General features: G+C 39.4%; 1 protein-coding gene across 1 annotated transcript in view; it reads left to right on the forward strand.

The window, feature by feature from the left end:
* KNDC1 (kinase non-catalytic C-lobe domain containing 1) overlaps nucleotides 1-9,128 on the forward strand; it is a 32,255-nt gene extending 23,127 nt beyond the window's left edge. The window contains exons 20-30 of the mRNA XM_053450607.1: nucleotides 442-647; nucleotides 1,471-1,584; nucleotides 2,169-2,313; nucleotides 2,945-3,109; nucleotides 4,052-4,267; nucleotides 5,284-5,366; nucleotides 6,572-6,722; nucleotides 7,094-7,216; nucleotides 7,307-7,366; nucleotides 8,158-8,315; nucleotides 8,897-9,128. Of these exons, the coding sequence (XP_053306582.1) occupies nucleotides 442-647; nucleotides 1,471-1,584; nucleotides 2,169-2,313; nucleotides 2,945-3,109; nucleotides 4,052-4,267; nucleotides 5,284-5,366; nucleotides 6,572-6,722; nucleotides 7,094-7,216; nucleotides 7,307-7,366; nucleotides 8,158-8,315; nucleotides 8,897-9,128 (1,653 nt within the window). The remainder of the gene's footprint in view (nucleotides 1-441; nucleotides 648-1,470; nucleotides 1,585-2,168; nucleotides 2,314-2,944; nucleotides 3,110-4,051; nucleotides 4,268-5,283; nucleotides 5,367-6,571; nucleotides 6,723-7,093; nucleotides 7,217-7,306; nucleotides 7,367-8,157; nucleotides 8,316-8,896) is intronic.
* The last annotated feature ends 10,399 nt before the right edge of the window (nucleotides 9,129-19,527 follow it).

Genomic DNA, 19,527 nt, shown 5'->3' on the forward strand with positions numbered 1-19,527 from the left:
ATTTCTTATTCTATATGTTATAAATAATTGAGTCTGCATTACTCGTAGTTAATATTTAATTGCAGGCTAATGGGCATTAACAACATTAACGACTCAAACTGTAACTCTCATGATTCTCAGCCATCGTTGCATAAGTGTGTGTATATGTAATAGTTTGTGTGGGTTTATATTCATGGGATATCAAAGGAACCCCATTGTTTGCATAGGAAAAAGTAATGCTTAAGCCAACCGCCTTTTAACTATTTCAGTATCGGGGAACTCACCTTTGATGGGTAATAAGTCTGTCGTATGAGGTCACATCACCAAACTCAACTGCCAGCGCGTTGTTCTTGTTATTAAAAATTACCATTTTGCTTTGTCCCCTCAAACCCCGCATTGAAATGGTTAAATCTGTCTAGATGAGTATTAAACGGCGTGGTCTCGTCTTTTGTACGCATGCAGGTGTCGCACGCAGAGCAGTGGGGTGTTGAGCCGTCGACGTTGCCTTCAGTTGCCACCCTGACGAGGTCAGAAAGTATCCTAAATCCTGACGACGATCCCGCGTTTCTGCTCATCTATAATCACAAGGGGAAGGCAAGCCAGAACAGCACATCAAAAAGTTTACAAGCCGGGACCCCACTTGGGCTTATGGTGTACCTCTACTCCTGGTATGGCCTGCATCGGATCATTGTCCGAGTCTGTGTTTCATCATGCGCATATTCATCTAGCTGGGTTAAAATCATAATATTAACGCACTTTAACAAATTGAACGTCTGTGGTTGGAATAGGTTGGCTGGTTATTTGACTTACAAAGAAATGCAACCAGACGCATGCTAGGAGGAACAAAGAATAAATGTTTATATCAATAATATCAAATATATAAATATCAAAATTATAAAGGGGGGTCATGGGAAATTAAGCAATGTTTACATGAAACACCCTGAATGTGCCATCTGAGAAAATTAGAAAAAGAACATGGAAAAATAATAACCATAACATAACTTTGCTTGATTATAAGAGGACCCCCCTCAAGCTTTGAAAGAAAAAGAAGAAAGGTGCAGAATATAAGATTAGCCTTTGGGGGAAAACATCAATATACAGTAGTCTGGGGGTAGTAATGTGGGGTGGTAATTAAATTGTGAATCCTTAGTGGCGGGGGCATGCAGGCGCACGCCATTACTGACGTTACCCTCGGCTTGCTGTTCAGAGTCTGGCTGGTGGTGTATAATCACGCAGATCTGAGGTCTGAATAAAAGATGACCTTGAAACGATAAGGTCGTTCTTTTCAGATGATTTTTTCTGAAAAATCTAGTCTTATAATGGTGCAAATACAGTAATCACACAACTGATAGCTGTTTCCGTGCTTGATTAAGTTATGGTTATCTTTTCAGCTATGACAATTACCTTTAATTGATTAATATTGGGAGCATGTTTTTCGTTAAACAGTCTCATGTTAACATGTATAATAATATCTTTTTATTTTTCTTTCAGCAATGCTGTGCTGGATGGGTATGTCCAGCAGTTCCTCTACACGTTCAGATATTTCAGCTCCCAAGATGATCTCCTGCAATTTTTCATCGATGCAATCAATAGCACTTTTCCCAGGTAACGAGCAAGCGGGCAAACAGCGCTGCCTTCGGACAAGTTATCCGTACAAAGTCCAAAAAAAAATTTACCATGCCAAGAAACATTAAATGAACTCATTGGAATTGCCTGGTTACCTGCATTAATTGTTCAGAAAATGTCTCCATTTCACCTACAAAACCTGATTGGACTCCAAGTTTACTAACTCCTGACTCCAATTAGCTTTTGTTGAAGTGGTTAGCCTAGGGCAGGGGTGTCCAACCTGTTGCCCTCTAGCTGCTGCAGGACTCCATTTCCCATAATCCTCAGCCTGACCCTTAGCTGAAAGAGCGTTATGGGAGATGTAGTTCTGCAGCAGCTGGAGGGCCACAGGTTGAACACCCCTGGCCTAGGGGGTTCACATACTTTTTCCAACCCACACTGAGAGTTTGATGTATTCAATATGGACAAGAACAATACAGTAATTGTGTGATTAGTTAAAGCAGGTTGTGTTTGTTCTTTATTGTACAATCAGACTAGTCAAATTTATACATAAATACTGATAATTGGTTTGGGTTTTTACTTCACCGTTTCCAATAATAATTTTTTTTTTTTTTTACTTCTAGGGAGAATACAAATTCCTCGCCTCTGGATGAGAAAGTCTATCATCGCTCCCTCGTTCTCCTACAGATGTGGCTTGAGGATTGTTACATAGACTTCCTTGTAAACCCCGATCTTCTAGACAAATTGGAAGAATTAAGCAATTCCCAGGTATTACGGTTTAATTTGAAACCATGGATTCATTATAAATTGTCCTAAATAAATCATTTCAGCTGGCTCCGATGGCACAGTGTCTCCGATGAGCTAATTAAAGACAAATTAATTTATGGTTTGTTATGAGACCTTTTAACGAAAAACCTCATTTAGATTGCGTCAGATTTCTGGCAGCAATGGATCTTTTGGGCCAAGTTCAGAATTTCGATCACAAAAACATAATTATTCAAAATGGAATTCTGAAGCTGGTCTTGATACATGATTGCCCTTATTGTATATTAATATAAAGCTCTAATGTGTAGCGTGCCATCATCATCGTCATCTATATCTAAATGTTTCAGGTAACTGGTCCTCTGCTGGAGTCAAGAATGTAGTTGGTGTCTTTTTCTGATTATTTGTCATTTTTGGCTTCTCTCACAAGCAGTGTAGTAATCATTAAGGATGTTTGAACATCTACATACTTAAATAAGGTTATTCTTATGTTATTTTGCCCCAAAAATGTATGCTTCCACCTTTCTCTGCGAATACCCCACATCTATAAGTTTCTGATATTGTTTTTCCCCCCAAGTTCTTTTAGTGTAGCAGTAGATGTAGCACTGGGTAATTCCTTACATCAATCTGCTTTCAGATTCTTCCAAAAGATGAGCGTGGAGACCACCTGTTATCGCTCCTGCAAGAAGTGTCCAGTAGGAAGTATACGATTTCTTCTCCAAGTGCCAGCGACAAGAAGGACGATACCAAATCTTTACACTCACTGTGCACAAGACTATCGGAAGACAACGTTTCCAGAAAGGTTTGGGGGTCTTTTTAATGTGCACATCTTGTAGACAAATAAGGCACCACTATTCACAGCTTATAAGAAAAGGGTTAATCACAAACACCTTGTGATAAATGGCTACAACCTGAACACAGCTGCATATTGCATACTTTTATGAATTAATTTTCATTATTAACCATCTGAGATATTAGTAGGAGATATTTTACCATGCTAAAGGGGTGTTAAATGGGTAGTTTTATGGTCCTATAGAGCCCCAGAAATTAATAATTCATAATAAGATACTTTAAGCACTTTATTAACTGTAAAAAAAAAAAATGAATAAACACTGGAGCTTCAGAGCTGCGCGCTTTAAAGTGCATATCATGGCTGTCCCTTTAGTGAAGCTATAGGATTTTGTGTTTGTTTAGCTTTCAAAATAGGCTGCAACAGGTTGAACTGTTCACCAAATTATCTTGTCATGATTATCTTTCACCACTAGGTGGAGCTGTTCCAGTGGACTAGACATAGTCCTGTAATCTGGCCAGCGCGCTCCATGCAGCAAGCTCTCCCCTGCCACATAGCGCATGCAAAACAGGACAAGAATATCATTATTATTATCTTTTATTTATAGAGCGCCAACAATTTAAGCAGCGCTTCTTACAATACATATATTCAAGGGGTATGACAAGACTAGAATTGACAGGCTAAGACAAACCAAACTAGGTGAAGAGGGGCCCTGCTTGCAATTTACAATCTTGAAGATATAGTGGGAGTGGAAATCTATATGCCATACAAAAAGTGCCTTGTTGCCCCAGACTGTAAGGACCATATGATCTATTAGGGGTCTGTTGTTGTAAACAGTTTTTTGAGTTGATAAGTCTGCTGTCAAAATATCATGCATGGTATTCTGGGCCCTTTAACTTCACAGAGCAAAGAGTTAAGAACGTGCATCTTAATTTAACATTTATATTTTTACAGAGTTTTAACTGGAAGCTGTCCAGAGTAAATGGGCCCAACGCCTTTCACCAGAAGGACAAGCAGTACAATATCTCCTTGGCTTTGCCTCGTCCGTGCTACCCTAATTTTGCTGAGGATTTCTCGCTGTCTTATATTAAAGGAGATGAGAGTGGGACGTATTCTATACTGGAGTGCAGCGTTCAGCACATTTCATCCCAGCTGACATTACTGCAGGAGGTGAGCGCGCTTTACTGGCGATATGTTGTTAGGGAGGGAGATGGCCACTCCTCGGTCCATTCATGGCAAAGTTGAAAAAATAATTGTGCTGGGGGGGGTGCGAGAATCCCTTATTCACAAGGCCCTTTTGTTTTATATTCCACTTAAATATTCAGGTAAAGTGTTCAGAATTTCTTACCCTGTTGTAATGGTTTGCATTCAGTCTATAGTGTCAAAGTTATTAATTTGTACCGTGTTTGCTCGATTTTAAGAGACCCTGATTATAAAACTACCCTACTACTACTAGTAAATATTAATTCACACGTAAACTCATTTTTCATATTTAATAAAAAATATGATTGAGAAAAATGCATTGTTTCTATTTCCTTTTATTTGGCAACCTGCCCCCAGTTATGCACATCTCTCCCATGGCTTGCTACTCCACCTCCCTGATATGCCTTATTCCCCCTATATGCACCCCCCAATTTACCGATGCATCCCTAGACTTGTCCCCCGTGCTTCAGACTCCCTGGTGTCAAGTGGGGGCAACTGGTGGATGTCTGTGTGATGCGCGCAGACAACCTCCGCTGCTACCCGGGACTTCTGTCGGGGCTTCTATGACTGAGTACCGGAAGGTCTCGTCATGCCGGCGCTCCATCATAGAAGCCCCAGCGGAAGTGTTTAATTTCCGCCACCAGAGGGAGACAAATGCTACAGATCAGCACAATCGACCCCAATTAATTAAGTTAGTCCCTTACACTGCCTCTAATGCCCCACCTCACAAAAAAATAACTATAGTTTTTTAGTTTCTTATCTTGGCCAAGGCATATTCCAAAATGATCTTTAACCAGAATGACTGCGCTTGGACAATATGTAACAATAAAAGTATTTTTGTGGGCATATGGAGTCAAGTTGATCAGTACTCCTCCTCCAAAATCTCCTCCTTCTAGACCATTTCACTTCATTAAATGCCGTTTTGACTTTGAAACCGTTGAATTATCCCCATCAATATCCTAAATGTTTGTGTTTCTTTCTAGGAGATGTTCCAGAAGTGCCATCCTGTCCACTTCCTTAATTCAAGAGCTCTGGGGGTTAAGGATAAATCAGCTAATGTATCAAAGTAAGTCGGCATTATGACCGTTAATCAAAGCTGGTGTAAGAAAAGACTATGGCGCCCCCGATACAAGAAAGAAATCCTGAATAAAGCAACAATCGCATCATAAGAATAAAGATAGCAATGTTTACTGCGCTTAAGACTATATACCATAAGCTAAAATAAGATGTAAAAACAAATTATCAATGCGTTATTTACCAAAATATTACATATATCTTTGCTCCTGTGTTACCTGGATCTGGTTTGTTTTGCTTTTGTATAGTTTTTTGGTAGTACCGCAGCCATTGCTGTTTTGGAGCCAGTACATCAAACCGGTCCAAAAATAATGTAATAAGACAAAGGTAAAAAAAATTCTCAAAGCGAAACCTGCACGGACCACTCATGGGGTTGGGACCCCTCCGTCGCTGTAGAGTATCATTGCTAACAGTGTTATTCTATTAAACAGCTTGATAGCTAACGGTGTTTCTTCCTGGGAGGTTTGGCTGCAAGATTTACTGCTCCGTCCTCTGAGACAGACAAGTGGCCTCCCGTGGTGGCCTAATTTGGGGCAATTACAGGAGTCTGACAGTGAGGTGGGGGTCCGGCCACGGGCCTGCTGCCCCAGCCTGTGATTGACCTGGACAGCTGTCTCAGACCATTGATCCAAAGAGGAACGGCTGAGGCTGTGTTTCGTGTAGCCTGATCGTGTTTGTTATATCACATTTATTTATTCGGTGCTTATTGTTACATAGGGGAGAGTGGAAATAAATAATATAATTGGAATTGAAAGTAACATTCACACACGTTGAGATGTATTGGTACGGAATGAGACGATGGCTGGGAGCTTCGGCGGTTGATGGGAATGACAAGGACTGCATGGCGAGGATGATGTGATTGTAGCGAAGGCGATGTGAATAAGCCAGTGCCCTGGTGGTCTTTAAAGTTGGGGACGACGGCTACTTGCAGTGTGTATGGATGGGGCTGCTTCATGTCTTCCGTTGGCTGATCCGAAAATGAGTCCATTGAAGACGGGGAGGTTTTGGGTTTGGGGGTAGCTGCTGGTTGCCGTACTGTAACTTTGCTGAGAAGTTTGTCAATTGGCTTCCAAGTTCACCGACATCTTCCTCAGATGCCTCTGACTATACCTAAGCTTTTGGACCCTGATGCAGATCCTAAAATAAGCCTGTCAATGTATTCTGCTTAGTCAATGTGTGTAAATTTGTGTCCAACAGGAATTCTTACGCTGAGACCGCTCCAGCGGACATCGGGAGTCTCTTTCTGCCAAACTGCGCTCAAGACAAGTATCTGTTACAGCTGCTGCGCTTTGCGGATAATGTCAGCTCTTGGGTTGCCGCTGAAATTGTGACGAGTGCAACTCCCAAGGTAGGTATCGAGTATTAACCCATTAAAAAAAACTGAACCCTACGCGCCTCTTCTGTGTTTCTTAGAACCATAGAATTTGCCGGCAGATAAGACCCATGCGGCCCATCTAGATTACCTAGATTACCCCAGCTGTAAAGCAAACCTTAATCAGTCGTTGGTCTTGTCTTATATTTAGGAGCCATTTGTGTATCCCGTGCATGTTTAATACCCTCTCTGTATTAACCTCTACCACTTCTGCTGGGAGGCTGCATTCCTTATCTACCACCCTCTCAGTGAAGCACAACTGCCTTCATTTTTTGTTACATTTTACTGTTTTCTCAAGCTGTTCCTGGTCGTTCCGCACTTTTTCCTGATGTGTTTCTCCTCTTTAGTTGCAGGCAAGCGTACTGACCAAATTTCTCCTGGTTGCGAAACTATGCTACGAGCAGCGAGACTTTGCCACTGCTGTTCAAATATTAGGAGGGCTAGAAAACCTGATTGTGCGCCAGCTTCCCGTGAGTATCAGCCCTTTGTTGATTAGACCGATTTTTGGGTTATAATAAGCACAATTTAAAAATAATAATTTTTTTTAATCGTTTCTAAAGGCCTGGAAAAGTTTACCAAATAAAGTGTGTGAAATCCTAGAAGAACTGAAAGCCGTGGAGGTAAAAACAATTCTCCTGAATTTTGTTTTGTTTTTTTCCTATAAAATCTGCCAAATTACCGCCCTCACCCCCCACGTTGCTTGTCACTTATCATAGAAACTAAGAATTTGATGGCAGATAACCATTTGGCCCATCTAATTTTCATGATGTAGAGACTCAGACTTTAATCAGTCATTGGTCTTATCTTGGATTCAGGGGCCATATTCCTGTCTCATGTGTGTTTAAAGTCCCTCTCTGGCCCTCATTACCCTCTACCAAAACTTTCTTACATTACATTTAAACCTCTGGCCCTCTAGTTTTAGAGTATGACCTCTTTGTATGTATTTAAATGTTTCTATCACATCTTTCCTCCAAGCTATATATTAAGATCCCTTTGTGTTTCCTGATAATTTAATTCACCATTTGAGTCGCCCTCCTCTGAACTCTCTCATATATGTCAGTGATGGGGTCTTCAGAATTAATACCCCAGGTGAAGTCGCACCAGAGACCACCCCTCCCTGCTACTAATGCCTTTCGCTATACAACCCAGCACCCTGCTCGCTTTATTCTGAGGCTTTATCACACTGTCTGCTTACTTTAAAGTCATCAGAAATAATTACTCCTAAGTCCCTCTCTTCCATTGTCGCTGACAGAATAATGCAATGAGATTTTTACATCCCAAGTGCATTATTTTACATTTATCAACGTGAAACTGCAGCTGCCCCACATGAATCCGTGTTGAAATAATGCTGTGCAGTATTAAGGTATGTGGGAATCTTGTGTTGAATTTTCCTTTTTTTTTGATCCCTTAGGTGTTTTTGAAGAGTGACAGCTTGTGTTTAATGAAAGGAGACAGATTCAGAACATTACCCACAATTCCTTCCGCTTACCTGCTGGCCATGCACGTCCAGCAGCTAGAGACCGGCGGGTTCACTATGGCCAATGGAGCCTATAAGTGGAATAAATTAAGGTGAGTTTAAAGGTTTTGGGCCAAGCCTTTAACCAAAAGCCCAAATCTATATATATTAAATTGTGTGTAGTGATCCTGTACAAACTATACCAAGATCCAACCTAATAAAGGTCTAGTCTAGTACTGGAATAACTGCACTTATTGCTGTTTAACAATTATCAAAATTTTAAAAGCAAAGCCAGAGCTTTGTTTTTTACATTTCATTTTGCATTTTTTTTTTAATATATATATATATATATATATATATATATATATATATATATATATATATATATATATATATATATATATATATATATATATATATAATTTAATTTAAACATGTAAAAAGACGAGGAATTACTCATGTGCTCTGAATGGAGAACACACGGCACATGGGCTGGACTTCGAAATGCTTAAACTTGTCATACTGATATCAATAACTGATAACTATTCATTTTTCTCATCTCTTTTTATCAATTGATTTATTTATTTATTTTTTTGTAAAATTGTTTAGAATTAAGCAGTGTATAGTAGAGATCTGTGTAAATTAAAAAAAAAATTGAAGTTTATTTTTTTTCTCTCTCTCTCTTTTAACACAGAAACATCGCAAAGGTTGTAAGCCAGGTCCATGCATTTCAAGAAATCCCCTACTCGTTTGGCCCTGACCCAGAACTTCAGTTTTACCTCCGACAGCGAATTGCGCATTTCAGCGACGCGGATATCTCTGCCCTGGCAGCGGCTAATAATACTAATTTCCATCACATGCCGTCGGAGAAACATTCTCGAAAGATACAAGACACCCTTCGTCGAATGAAGGCAACGTTTCAGTAATTACTAGCGATCTAGAAACCGCACTTTGCCGTAACCTGTTATCCTAAACAACCAAAGACCAGATGAAGTAAGACGAAGCGTTACGTATGCAAGCCAGGATTGTCACGTCTAATAGTATAATAATCAATTGACCCTTTTGACTGTTAATATCCAATGGATAGAGGCTGATGCTGCATTTAGATGGCATGCCTTTATAGTGCATCTACCACAGCCAGTCTTGATGTCCTCCAGTGCCATTTGTTGACCTTTCCACAAGAACGATCTGCAAGTCACAATAAGCAGTATTCACCAAGACGTCTTTGACCAGTAAAGAGACATTTACCTCCATCCCGCAGTTCATTTATTTCATTGGGCAACCAAGAGGGATGTTAAAACCCAAAGAACTGGCTATCTTCCCATAGAGGAGTACTAATGTTTACAAATGAAAGCGATTTAAAATCGTAGTGTCTCCTTTTTGTAACAGCGACCCGCTTTTTGAAGCGGAAGAGGCAGCTGTTATGAGATAACCAGCTCCTGATTAGGTCTGTTCCAGGCCAAAACCTGGACAGGGATCATCAAAGCTGTATTAGCCAAGAATGATTAACTGGATCCGGTATTATTTTAAAGTAAATGACCGGTTATTACGACTACTGATAACTTCAGTATTAAAAAGTATGCCCTGTGTTGTAGAGACACAGGAGACCAGGAGACATGACTACAGGATTAACTGAAAATATATGAAAATATATTATTATTAAATATTTAAAGGCCTGAAGGAAAGGATCTTGAAAAGACTGTTTTAGTCTTACATTTTTTATTTACTTCACTTTTCAGAACATTATGAAAATTTCATATTATTTGAGAACCCGAATAAACCCTAATGTATCGGAGCGCCGTCTTAATCACTTCGAGTATAAAGTGACTGCAGCAACCATCAGGGTAACCAGGATTGCCCAGCATGCCCACTGTTGCTCGGTTTACATACCAGTGTCTCAAGCGGTCTTTGATGATGATGAATAGTAAGCCACATGTTTTAGCTACGGAGTTAGCTAAAACCGCACAGATTTTCTATTTGTCGATGTCCCTGCCGAGCAGGAGCCTTGCTGACAAAGAAGACCTGAGGTTTCAGCTGAACACGCTGGAGATGTTCAGCTGAAACTACAGCTCTATGATGAACTTGGGAAAGTCCGTTCTATCGAGGAACCCTTCCATGTTCAGTTGCTAAGTGTAGGGGCTTTGAGGCTTAGTTTACTTTAAATTGAATACCTAAGTTGATGACTGCTGTAGGTTCAGTCGATGTCCAAGAGTAGCCATCAGACGTTACCGTCTTGATGAGACCCCGTATTCATTTAACGGCAGCCAAATCGCGGCCACAAATTGGGCAGATGTATCTTTTCTGATTGCCTAGCTTGGGTGTATTTTGGAAAACATGGATATTTTGAACATGTTAATGAATCAAAACCATATATCTGATAACCTTCGATGACTGTTATCCAAGGTACCGGCCAAAATGGCTATGGGTGTCTACTCTATGCATATAGTTAGCACCAGAATGGGATGTATAAATGTCACACAAGTTTGAAGTCTTTATGGTGCTAGGATTTTACACCCCAGACTCTAGTATTCATGAAAAGTCACAATTTTGGGTTCCTTGTCACCTAAAATTGCTTCTTTGTATTAACAAATTGAATGCCAAATCTGTACATATCTTAGCAAGTCCAGGGTCTCAAGAGGCTTATGTTGATCCTTTAAAAGCAGTTTATATGTTGATCTAGGTCCCCTTGTATTTGAGATTTCAATTTGTGAACTAAACTGTAAATTTGCACAACAGGAGAGACGGCCAGGCAGATGCAGGGGAATCATGGAGTCCGGTATCTGTTAGACTAAAGTTGGCAATGTAGCAAAACCAGAAATCCATACAGACACACGTGACTTACTCTAATCAGACCTCGTGACCTTTAGCAGCCCTGTAGGCTATAAGTGGTCCATTCTGTCCAAATTTTACCCAAGATTTGCGTTTGGACTGACTGAGGGGGACATTTGGTCGGTGTCTGTAAAAGATACATCTCATTATGGACGGTGTTCAGTAAACTAGGAGTTTGCAGGAAAATCAGACATTTAAACTCCCTAATGACCCCAGTGACGTGCTCCTAACATAGGACTAGAGTTGGTTCTGATGCATGGTTGATGTGAGATTGAGCTACGTCTTATTCTGGACCCACCTCAGCTCCTCGTTTACCCCTCGTTTACATCATAATGTATGGTGAGATTGGCGAGTTGTTCAACTCTCCATCGAACTTCAACTTTAGTGAACTTACCAGCGACCCCTGTATTATACTTTTTGTGTTGATCTTCCACACTTTGAGGTGTCCAAGAGGAATAACTATTGTGGAATCCATGTATTTTTCTTAAATACTATTATATGACAAACCTTTGCACTCGAGATCACTTATCTGATAGGCCATAGGAAATCACATGGTGCTTATAACCTCATATGCAATACAACTTACCGAATTAGTTCCGCTTGTAGCAATATTTTGTACCTACTCGCTTTCCGTTGCCATGTTGGCCGTGCAGATGGATACAGCGCTAACCTGACGAGCTGGTATCATCCATCGCGCTTCTGTATTAATATGAAATAAACTGGACGTCCGACGGTTGCATCTGTTTTAATATTTTTGCAGTCTGAGTGTTTGTCAAAAAAGTCTCCCCCGTTCATTTAAATTGTTTCTGGACAATGTCACGTGTTACGTACAAGTTATGTTTTATATGTGAGCGTTTTGTTGGAGAAATAACGGCTATGTATGACCAAGGCCAATTCTTGCAGCAAATCTGTGTTCTGGGGATGTTTTTGGTTTTATATGGTTGTTTCCTCTTGATATGCGTTTTCTCCTCTTCAATGATCCTCTGTAGGGTTCTGTATTCCCGTGGGGAAGCCTGCTTCATGCCACGTGGCACAATCACCAGGATGATAAGTCGCTGCTCAGGAGACCCTCGTTGGGTGAGATGGATTCATTGATGGATAGTTAGGGTCAGGAGAAGGAACGGTTCCACGACGTTTAAATGTCACTTCCAAGAACTGATTGCTAGAAACTTTATCCATAAAAAACAGCTTTAAGATAATTATGATGCAGCTCTTTCATGGAAAAGTCCTCAGTATCTCTTGAACAGGAATAACCAACGTCTAGCTCTCCGGATCCTCTGCTAGATCGTGTCCTGGCACTCGTTTGATAAGGAAGGCTCCGACTGTAGACATTAAGGTTCTCCCCCAGTATAGGTCCGTTCTTGTTGGTCACCAACACTCCATTTATTCCCGCTCTGTTGTGTTATACGAGTTGAAGCAGTGCGTGTGCCGCTGTACTTCTTTACTGACTAAAAACTGACATTGCCTGTTTATTTTTTTTTTAAATCATTCCTATATATATATAGATCTCTCGTGTATATATATACGAGAGATCTATAACAAAAAAAAAAAAACGAAAACGTTATGCCTGTGGCCCCCAAGACCTCAAATCTCCGGTCGCCTACACCAGCATGGCTCGAGATGTTTCCGAGTTCAGTCCTACTGCTTGATACTGGACGGCAGCATGGAGCAATGCCTGGCTTTCTCTCTGTCAGATCGTCTCCATTTAGATCACGCTGATTTGCACTGTACCTGGTAAGGTGGACATCTTTGCACAGAGACTGTTAAAGGGCACCTTATGAGAAATGCATCCTGCAGGGTTGCATTGATCCCCCCCCCTTTTACAGCTGTGCTGCTCCCCTTACGCCTGGCATCGCAGTTGAATGTCCCATGGCGAGCCCCATACGGAAGGCCATCGTTTACATGGCGATCGTGACTTTGTTCCACTTCTGGCTTATGCTCCTTTTTTGTATCGTTTGTACTTCATGTTCCATCCAATTTGTTGCGTTGTTTTGGAGTCTTTGTGCGATAGTCTGGTGGCGTGGAGCTTGCTAAATCTGTTATACCTGCAATTATGTGTTGCACAAAAAAAAGCCTATTTTGCTTAACCCTAATGGAATGCTTGTTTAATATAAATGCTAAATAAAATGGAATTTGTTATTTTCTGCATATGTGTTTGTAAAATAAACATATAAATAATATATGTAATGCATTTATTTCACAAGATCTGGTACTGTTAATGCACTACATACATGTTACATACATAAGCTACATGCTACGGTTTCTATAAGTTTACATCTGGGTGCAGGAATTTTTTGAAGGGGTTTAGCGAAGTCGCCCCTTCCTGCCCATCTGGCCCTGCTCTATTAACAGGTTAACCTGTCGTATGAACTCAAGTAAAACCAAGTGGCCTCTTTGGTTGAATTATAACCCCCACAATGCCCTACTGGCGAACACGGTGCATCATGGGAGTTGTAGTCCCACAAGAGCCAGGTGATTTACTTGTTGACTACACCTGAAATGATTTCCCTTTTTATTATAAAATATATATTATATAATTATAGGAAAAAGGTAGATTTTCTCAATTTCCATTGATTAATCAGTATTACTTATTTTTTTAAGTCTCTTGGACAGAGCAATATAACGACGATAATAAAATAAAAAGTTTTAAAAACCTGATTTCCTAAGCATCAGGAAAAAAAAAAGTGTCTTAGGCACTGTGAGAACAGTGTATATTTTGTGATTTAACAATTTTGTTTTTTATTTGTTGTTGTATAATATTTTTTTTTTACATTTTATTATTGGTGCAGAAATCAGTTGAGTTGCTGGGGTTAGAGGAAGCCCCAAAATTCTCATTTACAATTTTTTTTTTTTTTTTTTTTTCATACCAGGTAGGAAATGAATTAATAAAAATTATCCTTAAATCTGATGACCAAATAACATATTTTTATCCGGTCAACGTTTATTTTTGTGTATATTGAAAATCCATTTAGGTATATGCATATAATGCCTGGCTAGTTGGATAAAGCCCCCCTGGCTTCCTTGGTCTTCTGCCCCCTTTATTACATCCATCGTCTCCAAGTAATAGCAAATATTAGTGACGCACTCTTGACCTTTGTACAGGAGGAGCTCCCGGATTAAGGGCCCTGCTTTAATTAGGGTTATTGTTAAAGCGGAGCTGTTCAAAGAAAGGTTTAATGGAGACATTATCTTATCCTAATCACCCAAGATTGCTGGTTCTTCTCTCCTAAATATTGACCGGCCTTTGTTTCAAGCAGATATTTTTAACAGATTGTAGTGGGAGATGCACACCCTACGATCAGTGGTATATTCTGCCCTAGGCCACCAGGTCCATAGGGGTATTAGCCCCCCCCCGCCACAAATGCCACTGCTCAATGGGCCAGTTAATAGGGAGATCATTGATTTCCCCAACCGGCCCACTCGTCCTATGGTCCTCCGTTTCTTCCTTCGGAGCGCTGGAGTATGATGTCATATCCCGATGTCCAGGTATAAGAAAAGCAGCAACAAAGAAGTGGCAGGCGGCACCGCAGATAAACACGCCACTGCCTATGGTGCTCTATCATTTTAATTATGAGCGGAGTTATTTTTATTTCTTTATACTGTGCCTGCGATCTACCCAGCACTTTTTACATTCCATACGTTCTAAGGGTCTGACATCACTAGAATTGACGGATTAAGATAAACCCATACATTCGGTTACGAGGGTTCCGGGCTCACAGGCTTACGATCTAGAGTTGTACGTTCTCCTTTCTCCTCTGGCTCTGGAATAGGTAAACACGACGCCGCATGAGACTTTTTTTTTTAATGTGTGGCCGCCGGTTTCTTGCGCTGTACGCAAAGTTCTCTTTCTCTGAAAGTCGGGCTGGACCGAGGTTTCTAACACTTGTTTTGTTATGCGGAATATCTTTAGCGCGACCTTTGTCTTGCAAGATCGCTGTAATTGTGTGGGGAGCTGGTGCTAGTAGAATGTGCAATTATTTCTATGTGTTTGTTTAACTGTTTATCAACCCCCTTTAGCATTTGTTGTGGCTCTGATGTATTACAGTGTCACCAACACCTGGGTAGTAGATTCATTTGTCCCGTGCCCCGGTTCCTCTGCCTCCCATAACATGGTGAAACATAGACTGATGGCAGATAAGAGCCGTTCGGCCCCATCTCGTCTGCCTGTCTTCCCTCATGTAAAGACTCACACCTTAATCAGTCGTTGGTCTCGTCTTAGATTCAGGAGCCGTACGCCGATCCCATTCATTCCTTCACAGTATTAACTGCTACCACTTCTGCTGGCAGATTGTTCCCAATATCTACAAATTAAAAGTTAACATTGGCGTGCAATAAACATTAGTTTGGGTTGAAGTATTTCATCTCACAACATTAACTATTCTTTATGGAGCATCTTCTCTGGTGTTTTTGTATTTGTAATATTTTATATATATACATACATAATTCTATCCACAATCCAACAGAATGAAGAAGAAAATAAAATGAATTACTTGGTTGGTGGTGCCCCCAAAATGCTGCTCAGCATCCTCCTTACCTTCCTAATGTTGGTGGTCTATGGGTTATGCCATTGTAATCCAACACACTGAAGCAAAAGATTCATACTTAAGTAAATAAGGATAGTGGTAAAGATCTCTATTCCCTAGGGTGCATACTGTGGGACAATGGTATGTCCTAGCGAAAATGCCACATGTGGTCACCCCACACTCCCACTCTGGACCCCCAGGTAAAAAATGGCTATGGGGGGGACCCTTGTTATGACACCACTGGTGGTCAAGATCTTCAAGTTATGGTCATGGCCGTTGAGTGCATCCCAAAGGAGGATCATCGTTGGGTACATATATTTGGATAAATATTGATATTTAATGAAAATGTAGGGGCAAAACGTCATTCATACCTGCGACTTTTACATAAATTGATACAAAATATCGAACAGTGATGAAACGTATTATTGATTTATATGGGAAAACAGGAAGATGGAAGATTTTTTTGCTCTCTAATGTATAGACCCCGTGTATTTTTACCTTGTTCTACTCCAATGCAACAATGGTTATTTTTAAATTCATCAATTCATAATTAAATCATTCAAAACAAGAAAAAGGGAGAGAGAAAAATACCTATGTTAATACCTAACACTATTAGAATCACTAATGATGAACTGGTGATAACTACTACACCACAAACAAAACTGGTTTTAGGTCAGCAAAGTCTACACTTCCATTAACCCAACATTGGTTCCAAATGTATTTTATTGGGTAATGTATCTAGATTTTTAATTGTGTTAATTGGTATGACACCTGACCATTCATACATGCTGTTCTTATTCTGATTTCCTCTTAAAATATACATACAACCTTCATGTTTTGGGTTTCAGTAGACACCATGGAGATGTGTCTGCTCCTTTTATGTACTCAAGAGGAGATGCTTTGTCCAGACATCTCCAAGCTGGGAGTGTCCTCTTCAAAGCCACCCTAATTGAATACTAAACACAGATCAGAGATATCGGATTCACATCTCATCAAGATCCTGTTGAGATGTTAAATAACTCATTAACTACAGCAGATTATCCAGAACTGTAAAGCTCTGCTTTGTGTTGAAAGGGAGATGTCTGGAGAACCAAGTGTCAATTAGCAAGTCTATTTGTTTTCCAATGTAGCATGTTATCAAACGATTAGTAAAGAAATCTTTAGCTGAATGATCAATCCCACAGCAACTACACCACCACTTCACTTTTTTGGGGGGGGGAGGGTTGGGGTGCTGACTACACTTTGCAAGAAAACAATATTTTTCATAAAACAAAAAAAGTTAAAATAAAGCATCAAGCTGAATTTTATTTTTAATATATATATATATATATATATATATAACACAAACGTTATAGCAGATATAGCCTGATCTACTATCTTCTACAGGGCTAAATCTCAACGTGTCCTATTTGAGTTAAATATTGTAAAATTAGATCCAAATTTTAAGAAACAATTTGAACAAACTATCTTTTTAGGAAAACAGATAAATATTGTAAAATTCAATTTTAAACGTTCGTGTTATCAAGCATGATGATGACTGCCTTAGCTAAGAAAATCGTAAATGTTGAGGTTGGAAGGGTTAAAAATACATATTCTTAAAAATAATTACAAGTCCTATTTAGATGAACCATAGAATATTTAAATAAAAATTCACCCAGGGATTTGCTGAAAGCTCTGCACCCACCCCATGCGCGTCTCCCATGATGTTTGCACTGGAGAAGACTATAAAGCCACCTTCTGTTGATCTCAGCCCTCCTTTGATTTGCATTTTTTTGGATTATAGGTGCTAAACACTTTGGCAATTCTAATCTAATGTCTTTGATGTAAACGTTTAGAAAAGGAAGTGGTTTTGCCTCACCCTCTGCTCTGGTGAAATCCCTGGCGCCAGTGTCCTGGGGAGAAAGGCTGGTCCATCAAGGAGACATTTGCATTAAGAAGTAAGAAGGAGGTGATAAAAGCTGAATTGCTCTACAGTAAACACCTGTCACAAAGTAACAATGTACTTATTAAATATAATGGTCATCTAGGTGTTTCTGGGAAGACAGGGCAAGGGTGGATCTTCTGCTAGGTCCTGTAGACAACATCAACTGGAGATGCGTTGCATGGAGACATCCAAAGACCAAGTCTGGAGATGATTACTATTATTATGTAAGACTTCAAAAAGACTCCTTAGGAATGTCTGGTGCAAACAGAGGTCCTAATGAAGCCAATAGTTCAAATGCCATTTAAAGGGACACCTTCTGGGCAGGAGGGTCTGTGACGTCCTACTCTCAGGACCTTCTGAGATCCGAGGTTTAGGAGTTATGACATTGAAATGGTTACAGTATTAAAGGGTATCTGGTCTGATATGAGTTGAATTTGAATGAGTTACTATACAACCCAATTTACAGTATACAAAACATAGTGCTGGTAACATCACAATAAGGGATATTTCCATAAATGTGTTCACTATATCCAGCATTACAAAATAGATGTCCATTTGGAGATCCATATGGCTATGGTGTGGGGCACAATAAAGACAAACTGCTAGAGAATTTGGGCTAACAGATACTGTAAGATTCTCATTATAGTTTTGAAAGTCCTCCCAAAAACAATAGGGTATGAAAAAAATCATAAGATAACTAAATCTCACCAATAATATTGTGCTTTCAGCTTCTTTTGTGCGAATTGAAATTTGCATTCCCTTGTATTGTTTTCAAATTGAGTAGAAAGCAAAATAGTGTTTGACAACAACACTGTTCACACTCTTACCTATTAGTTGGAGAAAATAATTTAATGTGAATAAAGCACTTGGTGCAGATGACACTTTAACTTTATGATATATTTCTGTGATGTAATACATAGAATGACGTGAATCATACTGAGCCCTCATGAGTTTTCTGGCTAAAATAAACCTTTAAAACAGCTCTGTTTTATATTTGTGGATTTTTTCGATGAACAATTATATATATTTCTATGTATTATTATATATCATGTCCAGGGGGGCTACATATAATTAGATATAAATGTTTTAAAGGGTTTATTAATCTCCACCTTGCCCTGGGAGGGTTTATTTTCAGATCATTTTTAATTGTCTTTTTATAGATTTATTGTTGTAGCTATAAATCACTGATAAGCATGTATTATTACATCAATATAATTTCATTTTTACAAGGCTAAGACAATGGTAGCTACAATTTAGAAAATCCAATACATTTAAATAACCCATTGCGAGGGCAATGCTTCCCAAAAATACAATTATAGCTCCATTTTCCTGGATCCAGTAACAATAATGAAAAAAAATATTTAAAATAACAATTTTATGAATTCTAAAATAAATAACATTATTTAAAATGATTTGAGCTACACACAGATAAGACCTATATCAACCTATATTTATATATTTCTGCACTATATAGGAGAAATAGGATGGGGTGATAATAATTATTATTATGATACTGTATTGGTGCAGATACAATGTTACATGCTCACGATGTTCTTTGGAGCTAATAGTTTTAGTTTTTTAGACCTGCCATATGTGGGTTTCTGATTTATAGTGATATAGTAAAAATCCAAAGATTTGGGAACAAATTAAAGTATTTTGGGCTTGAATATTTCACTATTTTAGGAGTGTGAGAGTGTGGTTGGTCTGCTGCGATATACCTTATTCACCACTGTGTCCAAGTCATCAATATTCACACATATCTACGTTTTAAAATGTACATTTTTAATTTAATTTATTATATTTATTATACGTTGGGCATATTTTAGTGTTGTATGTTATGTTTGTGGGAAAAAAGACAGGACAAGTTGGATAACCTCAACAGCAGAGGATATGAGGTTCATGTAAATTAGGTGCAACTGGGTAAGCCAACTGAAGCCAGACATAGTGGAGCCATCACCCTGGGAGACTCCCGACCTGTGAATAGAGGGACACAATCCCTTTTCTTTGAGGTAATTGATAACAATTAGATGGCACTAATCTCTGTCTTTG

This window comes from Spea bombifrons, chromosome 11 (genome assembly GCF_027358695.1).
Source record: "Spea bombifrons isolate aSpeBom1 chromosome 11, aSpeBom1.2.pri, whole genome shotgun sequence".
Classification (NCBI taxonomy): domain Eukaryota; kingdom Metazoa; phylum Chordata; class Amphibia; order Anura; family Pelobatidae; genus Spea; species Spea bombifrons.